Source organism: Hyla sarda, chromosome 1 (genome assembly GCF_029499605.1).
Source record: "Hyla sarda isolate aHylSar1 chromosome 1, aHylSar1.hap1, whole genome shotgun sequence".
Classification (NCBI taxonomy): domain Eukaryota; kingdom Metazoa; phylum Chordata; class Amphibia; order Anura; family Hylidae; genus Hyla; species Hyla sarda.
This window is the reverse complement of record NC_079189.1, coordinates 15,356,268-15,372,751: the sequence shown is the minus strand read 5'-3', so window position 1 is coordinate 15,372,751 and position 16,484 is coordinate 15,356,268. Positions and strand designations below refer to the sequence as shown.

The following is a 16,484-nucleotide window of genomic DNA, read 5'->3' as shown; positions in this document are numbered from 1 at the left end:
AGAGCTCTCTGTTGACATCATGACCACGGTGCTCTCTGCTGACATCTCTGTCCATTTTAAGAAGTGTCCAGAGTAGGAGAAAATCCCCATAGCAAACATACGCTGCTCTGGACAGTTCCTTAAATTGGACAGAGATGTCAGCAGAGAGCACTGTGCTTGTGATGTCAGCAGAGAGCTCTGCGTTCCAAAAAGAAAACAATTGCCTCTGTAGTATTTGAAGTAATTTCCAAATCTGTTTAACTTTCTGGCACCATTGATTAAAAAAAAAAAGAAGTTTTCCACCGGAGTACCCCTTTAAAGTCAGTGTTTCATTCCAACTAGGAGTCTTAGGACATGACTGGGAATGTAAGCCAAGTCAGAAATGTCTCCAGAAGGAAAGTAAATCCATCTGTAGGCAAAGTATACCCATCCGTTATGCACCCTCCCATAGACATGAATGGAGGGGGTGTAGCGTGACATTACGAGGGGGTTCGGCGTGACATCATGTCTCCAGTCCCGGAAACACAGAGGTTTCCAAGACTGGAGCAGCAGCCCCGCATAGAATGCGGGTGTTGCATGGAGATCGCTGGGGGTCCCAGCGGCGAACCCCCTCGTGATCAGACATCTAATCCTCTATCTATTGGATAGGGGATAAGATGTTTTTGGCCGGAATAACCCTTTAAAGAAGGTGTTTTACTCCAAATAGGAGTCTTAGGACATGACTGGGGAATGTAGGCCAAGTCAGAGATCTCTCCAGAAGGAAAGTAAACCCAGCTGTAGGCAGATGTTTCATGCTTATTGCCCCTCTACAGTAAAGAACAGGGTGCTGGGTGGCAGTTGAGTGGCCTAAGTTGTGGAACCGAAAGGGCTAATGTATCTCCTTGTGAAATGCATCATAAGGACATGCGGAGACTTACAGGCCATCCATGCTCAATTGGGAATTTAAGGGAGAAAGGATAAACAGCTCTCTTACACCACCTTTTACTGGTAACGCTCCGTTAAAGGGGTACTCCACTGTAAACATCTTATTCCCTATTCTTTGGATAGGGGATAAGATGTTAGATCGCGGGAGTCCCCATCTCTGGGCTGGCAGCAGTGGCATCCGGAACATGGAAGCCTGAAGCCTCCGCATTTGGGACATCAAGCCACGCCCCCTCCATTCATGTCTATGGGAGGGGGCGTGATGGCGAGTATGTAGCCATCATGCCTCCTCCCATAGACGTGAATTGACGAGGCGTCTATGGGCACGGAGTGGAGTTTGTTCCGTGCACTGAATGAACGGGGTGCCGCAGCAGCGATTGCTTTGGATAGGGGATTAAATGGTTACAGCAAAGTACCCCTTTAAAGAAGGTGTTTTACTCCAATTAGGAGCTTTAGAACATGACTGGGAATGTTATCACGCCCCCTGCCATAGACTTGCATTGAGGAGGTGGGGCATGACATCATGGGGGGCGGGACTACGACATCACAAGCTCCCGGTATCGGCTCCAGCGTTCGGAACAGTTTTTTCCAAATGCTGAGCAGCGGAGTACCCCTTTAGGGGAAGTCCGCTGCTAAACATTTTTTTTTTTTTTTTTTAAGGAATAACGTGTGATCGCGGGGGTTTCGCGGCCGTGACCCCTAATTTATTATTTGAACCTGGCCTTAGGGTGGCCATACACATTAGATAGAATTAGGGTGAATGAACGATTTGTTCACAGACACCTACAAACGTAGTATACTACGGTTTTAGGTCCGGTCACAACTCGATACGGGTCAAAAATGAGCCGACCGCAGTCACCGTTTGTCTCCGGTCGGGTCATTAAAGTAAATGGATTTCAGCGCTGGTCCGGCTGGGGTACGGAAGTGCCCGGTTTTCCCCTCCCCCAGCCGGATCCGGCACCCGTACTGTGAAACGGGGTGTGAATGCAGCCTAACGTTGTTTTGTCCTGTTTTTGTAAACTCAAAGGGGGTTATCCAGTGTTTTTCTAAAATTGATATCCTGCTCCTGTCCTGTCTCCTGATCTTTTTCCAAGATAAGAGCAGGACCTGCTGGTTCAGCCAATCACTGTCCGGGACAGGGCACCACTGAGGCCAGTGACTGGCTGAGCGGGCAGGTCCTGGACTAAGCACTTGTCTCAGATGCAGAAAGAAGACAAAAGATCAGGGGACAAAATGATGCCAAAAAGGAGCTCTAAGTGAACAGCAGTATTTTTTTTTTTTTTAACTTAAATTTTTTCCCACCACCAGCAGGATATACTCGTATTTTTCGCCATATAAGACGCACCGGCATATAAGAGGCACCCAATTTTAAAGGGCGAAAATCTAGAAAAAAAAAAAAGATTCTGAACCTTCAACATGCGGACCTCCAGATGTTGCAAAACTACAACTCCCAGCAGGGAGTTGTAGTTTTGCAACATCTGGAGGTCCGCAGGTTTAAGACCACTGGTATAGGAGGTAATACTCACGTGTCCCCGCCGCTCCGGACCCGTCACCGCTACCCTGGATGTCGCCCTCAATCGCTGTCGCCGCTTCCCCGGGGTTTCCCCCGTCGCTCCGGAACGTTTCTGCTGCCGGGTATCCTCGCTCTCCTTCGCCGCCATCACGTCACTACGCACGCCACTCCTATTGGATGACGGGACGGTGTGAGCGACGACGTGATGACGACGAAGGAGAGCGCCGGCCATGCAGGGGATCCCGGCACGGAGCAGACACCGAGGAGGAAGGTAAGGTCCCTCCCGGTGTCCTGTAAGCTGTTCGGGACGCCGCGATTTCACCACGGCGGTCCCGAACAGCCCGACTGAGCAGCCGGGTTAGTGTCACTTTCGCTTCAGACGCGGCGGTCAGCTTTGATCGCCGCGTCTGAAGGGTTAATACAGGGCATCACCGCGATCATTGATGTCCTGTATTAGCCGCGAGTCCCGGCCGTTGATGGCCGCAGGGACCGCTGCCATAGGACAGGGTTTAATGTGTATTTGCCGTATAAGACGCACCAACTTTTCCCCCCCCCAGTTTTGGGGAAGAAAAAATGCATCTTATACGGCGAAAAATACGGTACATTTTTTCAAAATGCCGGATAACCTCTTTAATGTGTAGCGATAACTTTAGAGCAGTGGTCCCTGACCCAGTCCTCAAGGCCACGTGTGTACAGCAAACGAAGAAGGACGGTCCAGCCCAAGGTTGCAGGTAAAAGCAGCACTTTCTTTATTGGGTAGTATTCAGACAGAACAAAAGCCGACGCGTTTCGGACCTACACCCTTAGTCATGGCTGTCGGTTAGTCTACTCTGTGAGTCCTCAAGGCCCACCAACATTCTGGCCCAGAGTTATCGAACAATGTGAGAGAAAAAGTGGAGAGATTTTCCCACAGCGACCAATCACAGCTCAGCTAACTAGCTCTGGTAAAGTGAAAGCTGAGCTGTGATTGGTCGCTGTGGGAAAAAAAAAATCCCTCCACTTTTTCTCTCACACAGTTTGATATATCAGGGCCCTTGGGTTTATCCAGTCACTCCATTGGAATAGACTAGGGGGGGCGGCCTCACAGACTGGGTTAGAGACCTCTGATTTAGGGTGTATTCACACACACCGGATCCACAATAGTAAAATCTGTAGTTGCGGATTTTACAAGGCAGTCAACAATACATAAGAATTGCCTTGTAAAAAAAAGAAGAAAAAAAAAAAAAAGCACTTGCGGATCTGCTGTGTGTGTAAATACACCCCAAGGCCATGTTCACACGTGCAGAATCTGGCATGGAGATTCCTCTGCAGCAGAGTCCTGTTGAATTGTAGGGATTCTGCTGCGCTGTGCACACGGCGGAATTTCCATGCCAGACTTTTATTCTTTGTGCGGAGTCCGCATGGAATGCATAGCAGTCTATGAGACTGTGCGGTCCTAGCGCCGGCATATTATGCTGGTGAAGTGAAAAATTAAACTGTGTGACCTGTGGCTAAATGTGACTTGAGCTCCTGAGCTCAGTGCTCTAAGCCCTAGGTTCATGCCCTAGCAGGCATTTCATTTCCTAATACCTCTGCCTATCTAACGCTCTTTTTGGCAAAGGTAAAGGCACCGTCTCTGTGTTTTTTCTTTCCATATATATCCTGTAACTTCCAATCCCCAGCGGATCGCGTGTGTGTGAATACACCCTAAGGCCATGTTCACACTGTCCCATTGGATTCTGCTGCACCGTGCACTGCATAATCTCCACGGTGGAAACATCTGCCGCGGAAATTCCAATTCCAGCCTCTGCATTTCCAGGCGGATATTCCGCCGTGTGAACATAGCCTTGGGGGGTCTATTCACACGGCAGAATTTCCGATTGCCGAATTCAGCCTCATATGAAAGCCCAATACACTTCTATGGGATTCCGCGCTCCCGTTCACACTTCTGAATTTCCGCTTGCGGAAATTCAGAAGTGTGAATGGGAGTGCGGAATCCCATAGAAGTGTATTGGGCTTTCCCCATGTGAATAGACCCTTATGGGGAGATTTATCAAACCGTGAGAAAGTGAAAGTGAAAGTAAAACTGAAAGCTGAGCTGTGATTGGTTACTGTATGGATATGACTCCGCTTTTTCCTCACACACAGTTTGATAAATCTGGGCCTTAGAGTATATTGACCTTTATTTTTTGGGAGGGTGGTCATAAATCCTTTTTTTTTTTTTTCTTGTGGAATGGCCAGACAACCTCGGAAGGCTTGCACAGACCTGCCAATACACAGCCCCCCCCCCCTTTATACCCCCTCCCCCCCCCGTGATTTTAGAATTGCGCTGTTATAATAAACAGATAAGACTGGGTTCATTTAACCTTTATTTCTCTCGAAGTGCTTAAAAACAATAGTAACAGTTCATGAACATCTGTAAACATAAGCATTACGTGTAAAATATAGATATACATATTTGGTACAGCAATATATATATATACTTGGACTCGAGGATGTGACGTCACCCTTTTAATAGTCAACCCCCCCCCCCCTTTATTTAAAAACAGAAATAGCCAATAAGAAACCATTTTACGACTTTTCAGGGTGCGAGTTCAGATACGGTCAGAAATAGTGTTTTTGCGGTTTTCAGGTGACAAAGAGGGATTCTGTAAATGGGGATGTTCTGCTCCTCCCCCATGGTGTAGCCAAATAGGCTGGTTGTGGTCAATGCCGACTTATTATGTAGCGATCAGTAATGATTGGTGAAGTGGTCTCGGTTCTTTTGCCTTGTACTTTACACCGAAGTTTTAAAGAAAAAACAAATTCTACAAACAATAAATCTAAATTAATAGCTCAACAGGCTTCAAAGTACCTGACTAGGCCCGGACAGACCGGTTGCTATGGACACACTGCCCGGCAACCCCTCAGTCACACTAGGCCAGTCCCCAACACAGTCTGCATTCCGAAGCAGATTTTTGGACAGCGATTTTCTCGACTTCGCAGAAGTTTATTTGTCGATCGAGGTTTCTACCCCCAAATCGATAAAGCCCCCCAAAAAAGTCTACAATTTCGACAAGGGACAGAGAGCTACGTCGAGACCAGACGTGACGGCTTTATGTAGGCCAATACTCTTTATGGTCCAAATCGACTTGGACTTAACGTAAAATTGAGATTTAGGTCACAAATCCAGAGTTGTGATGTGTACGAGAAGGAATTTGGCGATAAGCCGGGCACTTGGTTATGCTGCGTCGAATATAACTCTATGCTATGCTCATGAATATAATTTCATCATATCTACGACTACTACTCTAGAGCAGAGGTCCCCAACCAAGTCCTCAAAGCCCTAAAACAGTTCAGGATTTGATTTTTTTCTGTTCTTTTCCAATGGAGTAACCTATAAAAAAAAAAAAACCTTTCCGGAGCCAGTTGACCGATATAAAAAAAAAATGTTTTGCCTGGAATACTCCTTTAAAGGGGTACACCACCCCTAGACATCTTATCCCCTATCCAAAGGATAGGGGATAAGATGTCTGATCGCAGGGGGGGCGCCGCTGGGGACCCCCGCAATATAGCATGCGGCACCCACCTGTTTCTGGTCCGGAAGCGCTGGAGGGTCTGGGTCCCGACCACGGGAATGGAAGTCAGTGACGTCACGCCCCGTCCCCTCAATGCAAGTCTATGGGAGGGGGCGTGACGGCCGTCACGCCCCCTCCCATAGACTTGCATTGAGGGGACGGGGCGTGACGTCACACGGGGGCCGAGTCGTGACGTCACGAACTTCCGTTCCCGTGGTCGGGACCCAGACCCTCCAGCGCTTCCGGACCAGAAACAGGTGGATGCCGCATGCTATATTGCGGGGGGGTCCCCAGCGGCGGTCAGACATCTTATCCCCTATCCTTTGGATAGGGGATAAGATGTCCAGGGGTGGAGTACCCCTTTAAGATAGAAACATTGCCGATAAGACATAAAACACTCTTTTACTCCAACGAAAAACCAAAGACACTTCACCACCATCTGACAGATAAAGCCCTGTTTTGGCCTACATAGTCTCTACCGTACCATCTTTGGCAAACGTCTTCATAGTGGGCACTACTACTTACCCGTAGGGGCCTCTGGGCCAAACATCGAATCAACAAAACATGTCCTAAAATGGAACCGAGGAACTTAAAACTTTGGATTATTGCTAAGCAGAACTTTTTACAAACACTGTAAAAGGTCTTTAATATATATATATATATATATATATATATATATATATATATATATATATATATATATATATATATACACACATACACATACACATATACATATACATATATATACATATACATATACATATATATACATATACATATACATATACATATATATATATATATATATATATATAAAAATAAAATACATACATACATACAACCAGAAGGGAAAAAGAAGCAAACTCCGGGATTAGAAGAACTCAGGACAAACGTGTTAAAGGGGTATTCCAGGAAAAATACTTTTATATAATATATATATATCTCAACTGGCTCCAGAGAGTTAAACAGATTTGTAAATTACTTCTATTAAAAAAATCTTTATCCTTCCACTAATTATCAGCTGCTGAAGTTGAGTTGTTCTTTTCTGTCTGGCAACAGTGCTCTCTGCTGACATCTCTGCTTGTCTCGGGAACTGCACAGAGCAGAAGAGGTTTGCTATGGGGATTTGCTTCTACTCTGGACAGTTCCCGAGACAGGTGTCATCAGAGAGCCCTTAGACAGAAAAGAACAACTCAACTTCAGCAGCTCATAAGTACTGAAAGGATTAAGTTTTTTTTTTTTTTTATAGAAGTTATTTACAAAATCCGTTTAACTTTCTGGTGCCAGTTGATCTATATAAAAAAACGTTTTGTTTTTTTTTTTGTTTTTTTTTCTTTTCTGGAATACCCCTTTAAGAAAATGACGGAATAATAGAAATGTATAAAAAGAACAGGAAATATCTGATACGGCTATACATATATACTACACGTATTTGCAAGAAACCACCATCACGTGGTAAACGGTGCTTGCTTAGTGCAAATGACTGGGACCGGTGCGGGCAGCCTAGTCATTCGGGGGACACTCCCGCCGTTCCCCCCCAGATTGAGCCCAACTCTGTCCCATTCCTCGATTTATAGAATATACCTGTTTTGGAGGTCAGCTCTGGTTTTGTTAAACAGTTAACTTAGGTACTGATCCTAAAGGGGCACTCCGCTGCTCATCGTTTGGAACAAACAGTTCCTTACGCTGGAGGCGGGAGCTTGTGACGTCATAGCCCCGCCCCCTCACAATGTCACGCACGGCCCCCTCAATGCAAGTCTATGGGAGGGGCGTGACAGCGTGACGCCCCTCCCATAGACTTGCATTGAGGGGGCCGGACGTCACGAGGGGACGGGGCTATGACATCACGAGCTCCCGGCGCCGACCACAGCATTCGGAACAGTTTGTTCCAAACGCTGAGAAGCAGAGTACCCCTTTTAAATGACATCATGTATGAGATGAGCGAACTTACAGTAAATTCGATTCGTCACGAACTTCTCGGCTCGGCAGTTGATGACTTTTCCTGCATAAATTATTTCAGCTTTCCGGTGCTCCGGTGGGCTGGAAAAGGTGGATACAGTCCTAGGAAAGAGTCTCCTAGGACTGTATCCACCTTTTCCAGCCCACCGGAGCACCGGAAAGCTGAACTCATTTATGCAGGAAAAGTCATCAACTGCCGAGCCGAGAAGTTCGTGACGAATCGAATTTACTGTAAGTTCGCTCATCTCTAATTGCGATCACCTTCAGAGCAGCATTCGTAATTCTGCTGGCAACTCCTTGGATATGTATATATGTTTTTTTTTTTTTTTTGCTAAGTCAACCAAGTCCATAAGTGTGAACTATGGATAAAGGTTTGACCCCCGGGGCAGAATTTATTAGATTTGGAGAATTCTTCTGTTGCCAGTAAGGTTTAATCTTGACGCAACATCGTCGCTTGCAACACCGTCTTCTAACGCGGCTTTAAAGGGGTACTCCGGTGAAAAAACTTTTTTTTTTTTAAATCAACTGGTGCCAGAAAGTTAAACAGATTTGTAAATAACTTCTATTAAAAAATCTTAATCCTTCCTGTACTTATTAGCTGGTGAATACTACAGTGGAAATTCTTTTCCGTTTGAAACACAGAGCTCTCTGCTGACATCACGAGCACAGTGCTCTCTGCTGACATCTCTGTCCATTTTAGGAACTGCCAGCGTCAAAGGAAATCCCCATAGCAAACACATGCTGTTCTGTGCAGTTCCTAAAATGGACAGAGATGTCAGCAGAGAGCACTGTGCTCGTGATGTCTAGAGATGAGCGAACTTACAGTAAATTCGATTTGTCACGAACTTCTCGGCTCGGCAGTTGATGACTTATCCTGCATAAATTAGTTCAGCTTTCAGGTGCTCCGGTGGGCTGGAAAAGGTGGATACATTCCTAGGAAAGAGTCTCCTAGGACTGTATCCACCTTTTCCAGCTCACGGGAGCACCTGAAAGCTGAACTAATTTATGCAGGAAAAGTCATCAACTGCCGAGCCGAGAAGTTCGTGACGAATCGAATTTACTGTAAGTTCGCTCATCTCTAGTGATGTCAGCAGAGAGCTCTGCGCTTCGAAAAGAAAAGAATTTCCGCTGTAGTATTCAGCAGCTAATAAGTACAGGAAGGATTAAGATTTTTTAATAGAAGTAATTTACAAATCTGTTTAACTTTCTGGCACCAGTGGATTATAAAAAAAAAAAAAGGTTTTTCACCGGAGTACCCCTTTAACAGTAAGAACTGGGTCACTCATGCACTGAAGATGCAGAAGAACATTTCTTAGACGGGTTATGTTCTGTAAATCCCAAATAACTTGTGTAACCTTTGGTCCAGGCTAGAGATGAGCGAATTTACAGTAAATTTGATTCGTCACGAACTTCTCGGCTCGGCAGTTGATGACTTTTCCTGCATAAATGAGTTCAGCTTTCAGGTGCTCCCGTGGGCTGGAAGAGGTGGATACAGTCCTAGGAGACTCTTTCCTAGGACTGTATCCACCTTTTCCAGCCCACGGGAGCCCCTGAAAGCTGAACTAATTTATGCAGGATAAGTGATCAACTGCCGAGCCGAGAAGTTTGTGATGAATCGAATTTACTGTAAGTTCGCTCATCTCTAGTCCAGGCTCTAGGTACGTGAAGGAAAACTGATGGTGGAGATCATCGGCACACTACTCTCTTCCCCTTGACGACTATCGTTTGGGCTTTATCATGCTTCAAAAATACCGCAGCTTAGAAGAGTCTTTTAATGTGGACTCGTAGTCGTCATAGGTTTTCGAACTCAGGCTCATTAGCATAAGCGCAGTGATATATGAAGCCGAAAGGTGAGGCACTAAAACTGCACAGTGAGAGTTACATCACGATGGTGCCCTAATGGTGCAAAAGGAAGACTCGCGAACGTTACTGCAACAGGTGTACACGCTTATCATGAATTATGGTAGAGGAACCTGTAGAGTCATCCAAGATGGCTGCTCATCGTCCTACATCGCATTTCTAGTATTGTCTTAGAAATAACAAACTCTGGTATTTACTACAGTACAGAATATTTATCCGAATAATACGTGAAAACTGTGAGAAATGTTGACACTCTTCATACTTGTTGTACTGTCAACTCCCTGGACTGGATCCCAGATGACTACGTCACGCTCGAAGAAAGTTACTGCAAACACAGCGGATGATCGTGTGATGAGGAGAGCAGCGAAGCGAATGCATGTGTGCCGAAATGTGGAGGGTTGTTCACGAGGTCACCTTCACACCTCCGTGACCGGAGAAGAGTCTCTCCATTGCTTCTTTACTACAGTGTTGTGCATAAGGAGACGCATTGATCGTGCCTGGCAGTATAACACACCCATTGTTTCGATGGCGAGTGCTTCCTTGACGCTTCAACCGTCATGTGCAAAAGAGGTCCGGCACCAACCAACTGGCTTTCAGAAGAAGACTTTATAGACATACGAAGCAGTTCATGCCAATGCTATATAGCCACTTGTCAAGTCTATACACAGGATTTACAGCATAGAGCGAAGAAAGATGTCCCAGATGTTGACTAGTGAGGGTCTACTGGTTCGTCTCCAACGGGGCTTGGAGAAGAGCGGGCGCCTGGTCCATTATCCGCACCAGCAGCTTATCGATGTACTCTTCTAACTCTTTGACATGGTTCTGCTCTCTGGACAACTCATCCTCACGTTGGAGCAACATCTGGATCAGCTCGTCGTGCGTGAGGTGGTAATACTTGGCCGCTTGGTCTGGTAAACTAAGATCCTGAAAAGGAAAAGGACAAGAAAACGAGATCAGAAGGAATGCTAAGATAACACTGCCTGGCAGCCATATTGGATTTGTGCACAATATTTACTGCAATGATCAGATGTGAAGGTTATTTAGATGTATCAGATTCTCAGATGACTGATGAAAACCAATATGGACACCCTTACAACTCTAATGGTGGTGGACTGTCAGCTTTGAAGAGTAAATCTACCTCCTTATGGAAAAGTAAAGAAAGCCAAGGGGGTAATACTAAAAAACTAATAAGCAACTAAACCTGGGTGGAGTCAGACCATAGTGGGTCCCAATCCTTCGCACTTTTAGAAGTAGGACAAGAACTTCCTACACATAAATGTTTAGAGATAAGTAGTTTAGACCCCAGCACAGACTCCGGAGTCAGATGTTACCCAAGGGGCATCTGGGCCTGCCAGCCTTGCACCTGGCTTAAAGGGGTACTCCGCTGCTCAGTGTTTGGAACAAACTGTTCCGAACGCTGAAGCCGGTGCCGGGGGCTCGTGACGTCATAGCCCTGCCCCCTCATGATGTCACCACCCGCCCCCTCTCAATGCAAGTCTATGGGAGGGGGCGTGACAGCTGTCACGCCCCCTCCCATAGACTTGCATTGAGAGGGGGCGGGGCGGGACATAATGAAGGAGTGAGGCTATGACGTCACAAGCTCCCGGCGCGGGCTCCAGCGTTCGGAACAGTTTGTTCCGAACGCCGAGCAGCGGAGTACCCCTTTAAGGGTGATGAAGGGTGCCCAGGACTAGAAACGCGTCGGTGTAAAGGCTGCTATGCGACTTCTTCTGTAATGCAGGACACTTTGAATAAATTAAGAAGTTTTTAACTGCACATGCTGGATGCCATTGTTTCCTGTGTTGGACAAGAGGGGAGGCACACCAGTCATCACAGTTATGGCGCACACAGGTCCCCAGCTTCTTCTTGCCTGGAATATCTCGCTGTAGAGTAAATGTAGACTAAATACACTAAGTTTTGGTTTCTCCTTGGGTAACCAAACGTCTTGATGGGGGTATAAACACAAAAAAAAAACTGCATCCAAATAATCATCTGTCAAAGGCTGCATATTCGACAGTAAGATTTCCAATTGCAGTCAATAGGTTTCAGTATGTCCCTTATAAATACTACTCCATTACACCATACATCGGGACATTGCGCACCTTCAGCCTCTCGTCCTGTTTCTTAGCATTGGGGTTCTGTCCACCTGTCACCGATTTTAACATCTCCAGGCCACTGCTTAACGCGGTGGTGATGGCCGGTCGCTGCGTCTTCTTTTCCGGAGTCGATTCGGACAGAGTGGCGCTGATCGGCTTCACTGGGTGGGGACTGAGAAAAAAGATGGAAGAACGTCAAGTTGAAATTGTCATTTTCTAGAGCAAGATAATTGGACATCTCCCTGTATTTACGTCTATAGGCAATAGGGGTGCTGCCGAAAACAGATTAATGGAACCCAAAAAAGAAAGAAAAGCTGGCCACTACTAAGGATGCACAACCAATAGAGTATCATAAAAATATAAAAAATGTATTATAAGCAATAAGCTAATACAGACATTTAAAGTGTACCCGTCATCAACAAAAACTTTTTATATAATGTAGATAATACCATTATATGTATATTTGTAATATACATTGGTTAAAAAATATATATATTTTTCTCCCTGCAGCTATTGCCTGTGTGTCTCTATGAGGAGTCCAAATACAGGAAGTGAGGGCGGGACAAGTAGGGCTCTGTGCAGTGAGGACAAGCAGGGCTCTGTGCACTAAGAAAGAGCAGGACAGTGTACACTGAGGACAAGCAGGGCTCTGTACACTGAGGACAAGCAGGGCTCTGTACACTGAGGACAAGCAGGGCTCTGTGCACTAAGAAAGAGCAGGACAGTGTACACTGAGGACAAGCAGGGCTCTGTACACTGAGGACAAGCAGGGCTCTGTACACTGAGGACAAGCGGGGCTCTGTACACTGAGGACAAGCGGGGCTCTGTACACTGAGGACAAGCAGGGCCCTGTACACTAAGAAAGAGCAGGACAGTGTGCACTGAGGCTCTATAACATGCTCCTAACTCATACATCAGGATGACTGACAAGCCAGGAGTCTGCACTGGCCCCTGCTTGTTCCGCCCTCACTTCCTGTTTTTGGACTCATCATAGAGACACAAAAGCATTTTTCTTACCCAAAAATATACCCAATTTTGAATCAATGTATATTACAAATATACATATAATGGTATTATCTACATTATATCAAAAGTTTTTGTTGACGACAGGTACACTTTAAAACCACTTAAAAAAAACTATATACACAAGGTGGAGGAATGTAATCCTCAATACACCTGCCCCCAGGTAAGTATAATCATACCTGACAGGAGGATTCCTGACAATATGGTAAATATAATATAAAGCCAGACACTCAGGTAAAGATACAACCATATTATATTTTATATTATATTTACCACATTGTCAGGGATCCTCCTGTCAGGTATTATTATACTTACCTGGGGGCAGGTGTATTGAGGATTACTGTACATTCCTCCACCTTGTGTATATTGTTTTTTCTAAGTGGTTTTAAATGTCTGTGTACTAGCTAAGTGCTTATAATAACACTTGTATATTTTTAGGATACTCTATTGGTTGTGCGTCCTTTGTAGTGGCCAGCTTTTCTTTCTTTTTGGGTTCCAAAAGCTGTTTTGGCCACTGGTTGCACCCGGTGTTTTGATACCTCTGACACCAGTGGTGCCCATCGTTTCTTTAATTGTAAAAACAGATTCATGGCTTTCCCCGACATCCATAACACACACACACACATACACGAGCATGGGGGGGGGGGGCATATCTATTACAAGTGTCATAACACAGCTGGGGTACTTCCAGGGCAATATCGACTATCCGCATGTCCTTTTTTCTCCTGTAACTACATGGTAAGGCATGCTATGTTGGCAAGAACTAGTAGGGTCCCAGTCGTAAGCAGAGGCAGGCATCACTGCTGACTGGTAGATATACATCTTCTCCGACTTTGCCATTTCTGTGGGCATTCAAGCTCTTTCATGTTACCTCTATGGAGGAAGAATACAAGTGGACGCCAGCCATCTATGGTGACTGTTGACCCATCTACAGTCACACGTAATTCATTCTACACTATTGCATTGACGCTATCATAACAGAGTCCAACAACCTGCAAACAGAATTATCATGGCCGGTCTTTTTTGACTGTAGTATCATACACGTGCTCATGGATTATCAGTTTAGGGAATTGCGGGTATGGAAAAATTAATAACCAAACCGACCTATTGACTAAGTGGAGGGTGCCTGCCTTTGCCTGCATGTAGTGAGAACATGAGATACTAATTATGTAGCAGAGCTGAATGGTTGCTTTTCTGTAAATGTATTTAAAGGGGTATTCCAAGAAAAAACTTTTTTTATATATATATATATTATATATATTATATATAATATATATATATATTATATATAATATATATATATATTATATATAATATATATATATATATTATATATAATATATATATATATTATATATAATATATATATATATTATATATAATATATATATATATATTATATATAATATATATATATATATATCGACTGGCTCCAGAAAGTTAAACAGATTTGTAAATTACTTCTATTAAAAAATCTTAATCCTTTCAGTACTTATGAGCTTCTGAAGTTTAGGTAGTTCTTTTCTGTCTAAGTAATCTCTGATGACACGTGTCTCGGGAAACGCCCAGTTTAGAAGAGGTTTGCTATGGGAATTTGCTTCTAAACTGGGCGGTTCCCGAGACACGTGTCATCAGAGATTACTTAGACAGAAAAGAACAACCTTAACTTCAGAAGCTCATAAGTACTGAAAGGATTAAGATTTTTTAATAGAAGTAATTTACAAATCTGTTTAACTTTCTGGAGCCAGTTGATATATATAAATTTTTTTTTTTTCCTGGATAACCCCTTTAATAAAGCAGGTGCAGTAGGTCTTGTGTAAAAGAAGAACATGTAATGAGATCATGGCACCTATTCAGCTCTGCTACGTTATTTCCAATATAAATATTGTAAAAGTAAAAAAAAATGCCTTACAGATAGATGTTTTACATGGAAGTCATGAAAAATATTATACATCTTAAAGCCTCCTAACTCCCGGATTCGTCTTCAGCTCAAGGCACTGTTGGCATTGGGTGTGGTTGTGTCACAAGCTAAAGAGGAACTTGAGAACAGATACTTTGTATTTTTATCTGGGGTCGAAATTTGTTCAAGGCTTTGGCCTGGGGTCAGAATTTGTTCAGGGCTCTGGTCTGGAGTCAGAATTTCGAAGTCGGGTCCTCTTTAGCTCCAGGCACTGTTGGCCCTAGGTCCTTTTGTGTGGCTGTGTCCAAAGATAAAGAGGAACTCGGGAACAAGGAAGGCAAGTAGATGCATGGCTCTGAGTTGTTATGGGCTTTGGTCTGGGGACAGAATTTAGTCAGTCATCAGGTCTGGAGTCAGAATTTATATAGTTATCTAGTCTGGGTTCACACTTTAGGGGGGTCGGGTCGGGTGTCAAAGTTTATTTAGGCATCTTGTCCGGGGTCAATATTTAGGGGTCTAGTCTGGGGGTCACTATTCAGGTCTTCGGTGACAATTTATTCAAGGGCCTGGGGTCAGAATTTATTTAGGGGCTTGGTCTGGGGTCAGAAGTTATTTAGTAATCCGATCTAGGGTCAGAAGTTATCTAGTCATCTAGTCTGAGTCCATTATTTAGGGGTCTGGTGTCAAATATTGACACCAGACAAGATGCCTAAATAATTTTTGACCCCAGCCCAGATTTTTTTTTATTCTGACCCCAGACCAGACCCCTGAATAAATTCTGACCCCAGACCGTTAAATAAATTGTCACCCAAGACCTAAATAGTGACCCCAGACAAGATGCCTAAATAATTTTTAAGGGTCTAGTCTGGGGGTCACTTTTCGGGTCTCAAGTAAGAATTTATTCAGTGGTCTGATCTAGGGTCAGACTTTATTCAGGGCTCTGGTCTGGGGTCAGAATTTAGAAATAGGGTCTGAGGTCATATGTTATTTAGTCATCAGATCTTGGGTCAGAATTTATTTAGTCATCTGGTCTAGAGTTGAGCGAACTTACAGTATATTGTCTCGTAGTGAACCTCGCAGCTCGGCTGTTGATTACTTTAGTCTGCGTAAATTAGTTCAGCTTTCCAAGGGCTCCAGAGGCCTGGGAAAGGTGGATACAGACCTAGGAGACCTAAGACTGTCATCCCGGACTTTTCCAGGCAACCAGAGCCCTTGGAAAGCTGAACTAATTTACGCAGACTAAAGCAATCAACAGCCGAGCTGCGAGGTTCGCTCAACTCTAATCTTGTCTATAGTCAGAAATTATTTAGGAGTCTGGGATGAGAATTTATTTAGGGACCTGGGGTCCGAATGTTTTGGTCAGTAAGTTAGTGGCTGTAACTTCTCTGCCTGTGACTTCAACTGTTCAGTACTGTATCCTCTTGTATACTAAACAGCCAGATAATACAGGGGGTCCCTCAAGTTACAATATTAATCGGTTCCAGGACGACCATTGTATGTTGAAACCATTGTATGTTGAGACCAGAACTCTATGGAAACCTGGTAATTGGTTCTGAAAGGCACCAAAATGTCATCCAAAAATAGGAAAAAGTGAGGATTAAAGAAAAATAAGTAGATAACTAATATAGATAAAGCAAATCCTTACATATAAAAGTAAGATAGATCTGCTGGGAGCTGTAATCACTGTCTATGTC

General features: G+C 44.4%; 1 protein-coding gene across 2 annotated transcripts in view; it reads right to left on the bottom strand.

Annotated features, from left to right (window-relative positions):
- Nucleotides 1–9,526: 9,526 nt before the first annotated feature.
- RAB11FIP5 (RAB11 family interacting protein 5) overlaps nucleotides 9,527–16,484 on the bottom strand; it is a 29,672-nt gene continuing 22,714 nt past the window's right edge. For both annotated transcript variants that reach the window (XM_056552666.1, XM_056552667.1), the window contains exons 5-6: nucleotides 11,874–12,039; nucleotides 9,527–10,695 (exon numbers count right to left, since the gene is read on the bottom strand). In XM_056552666.1, coding sequence (XP_056408641.1) covers nucleotides 10,492–10,695; nucleotides 11,874–12,039 — 370 coding nt within the window. In that variant the 3' untranslated portion in view covers nucleotides 9,527–10,491. The remainder of the gene's footprint in view (nucleotides 10,696–11,873; nucleotides 12,040–16,484) is intronic.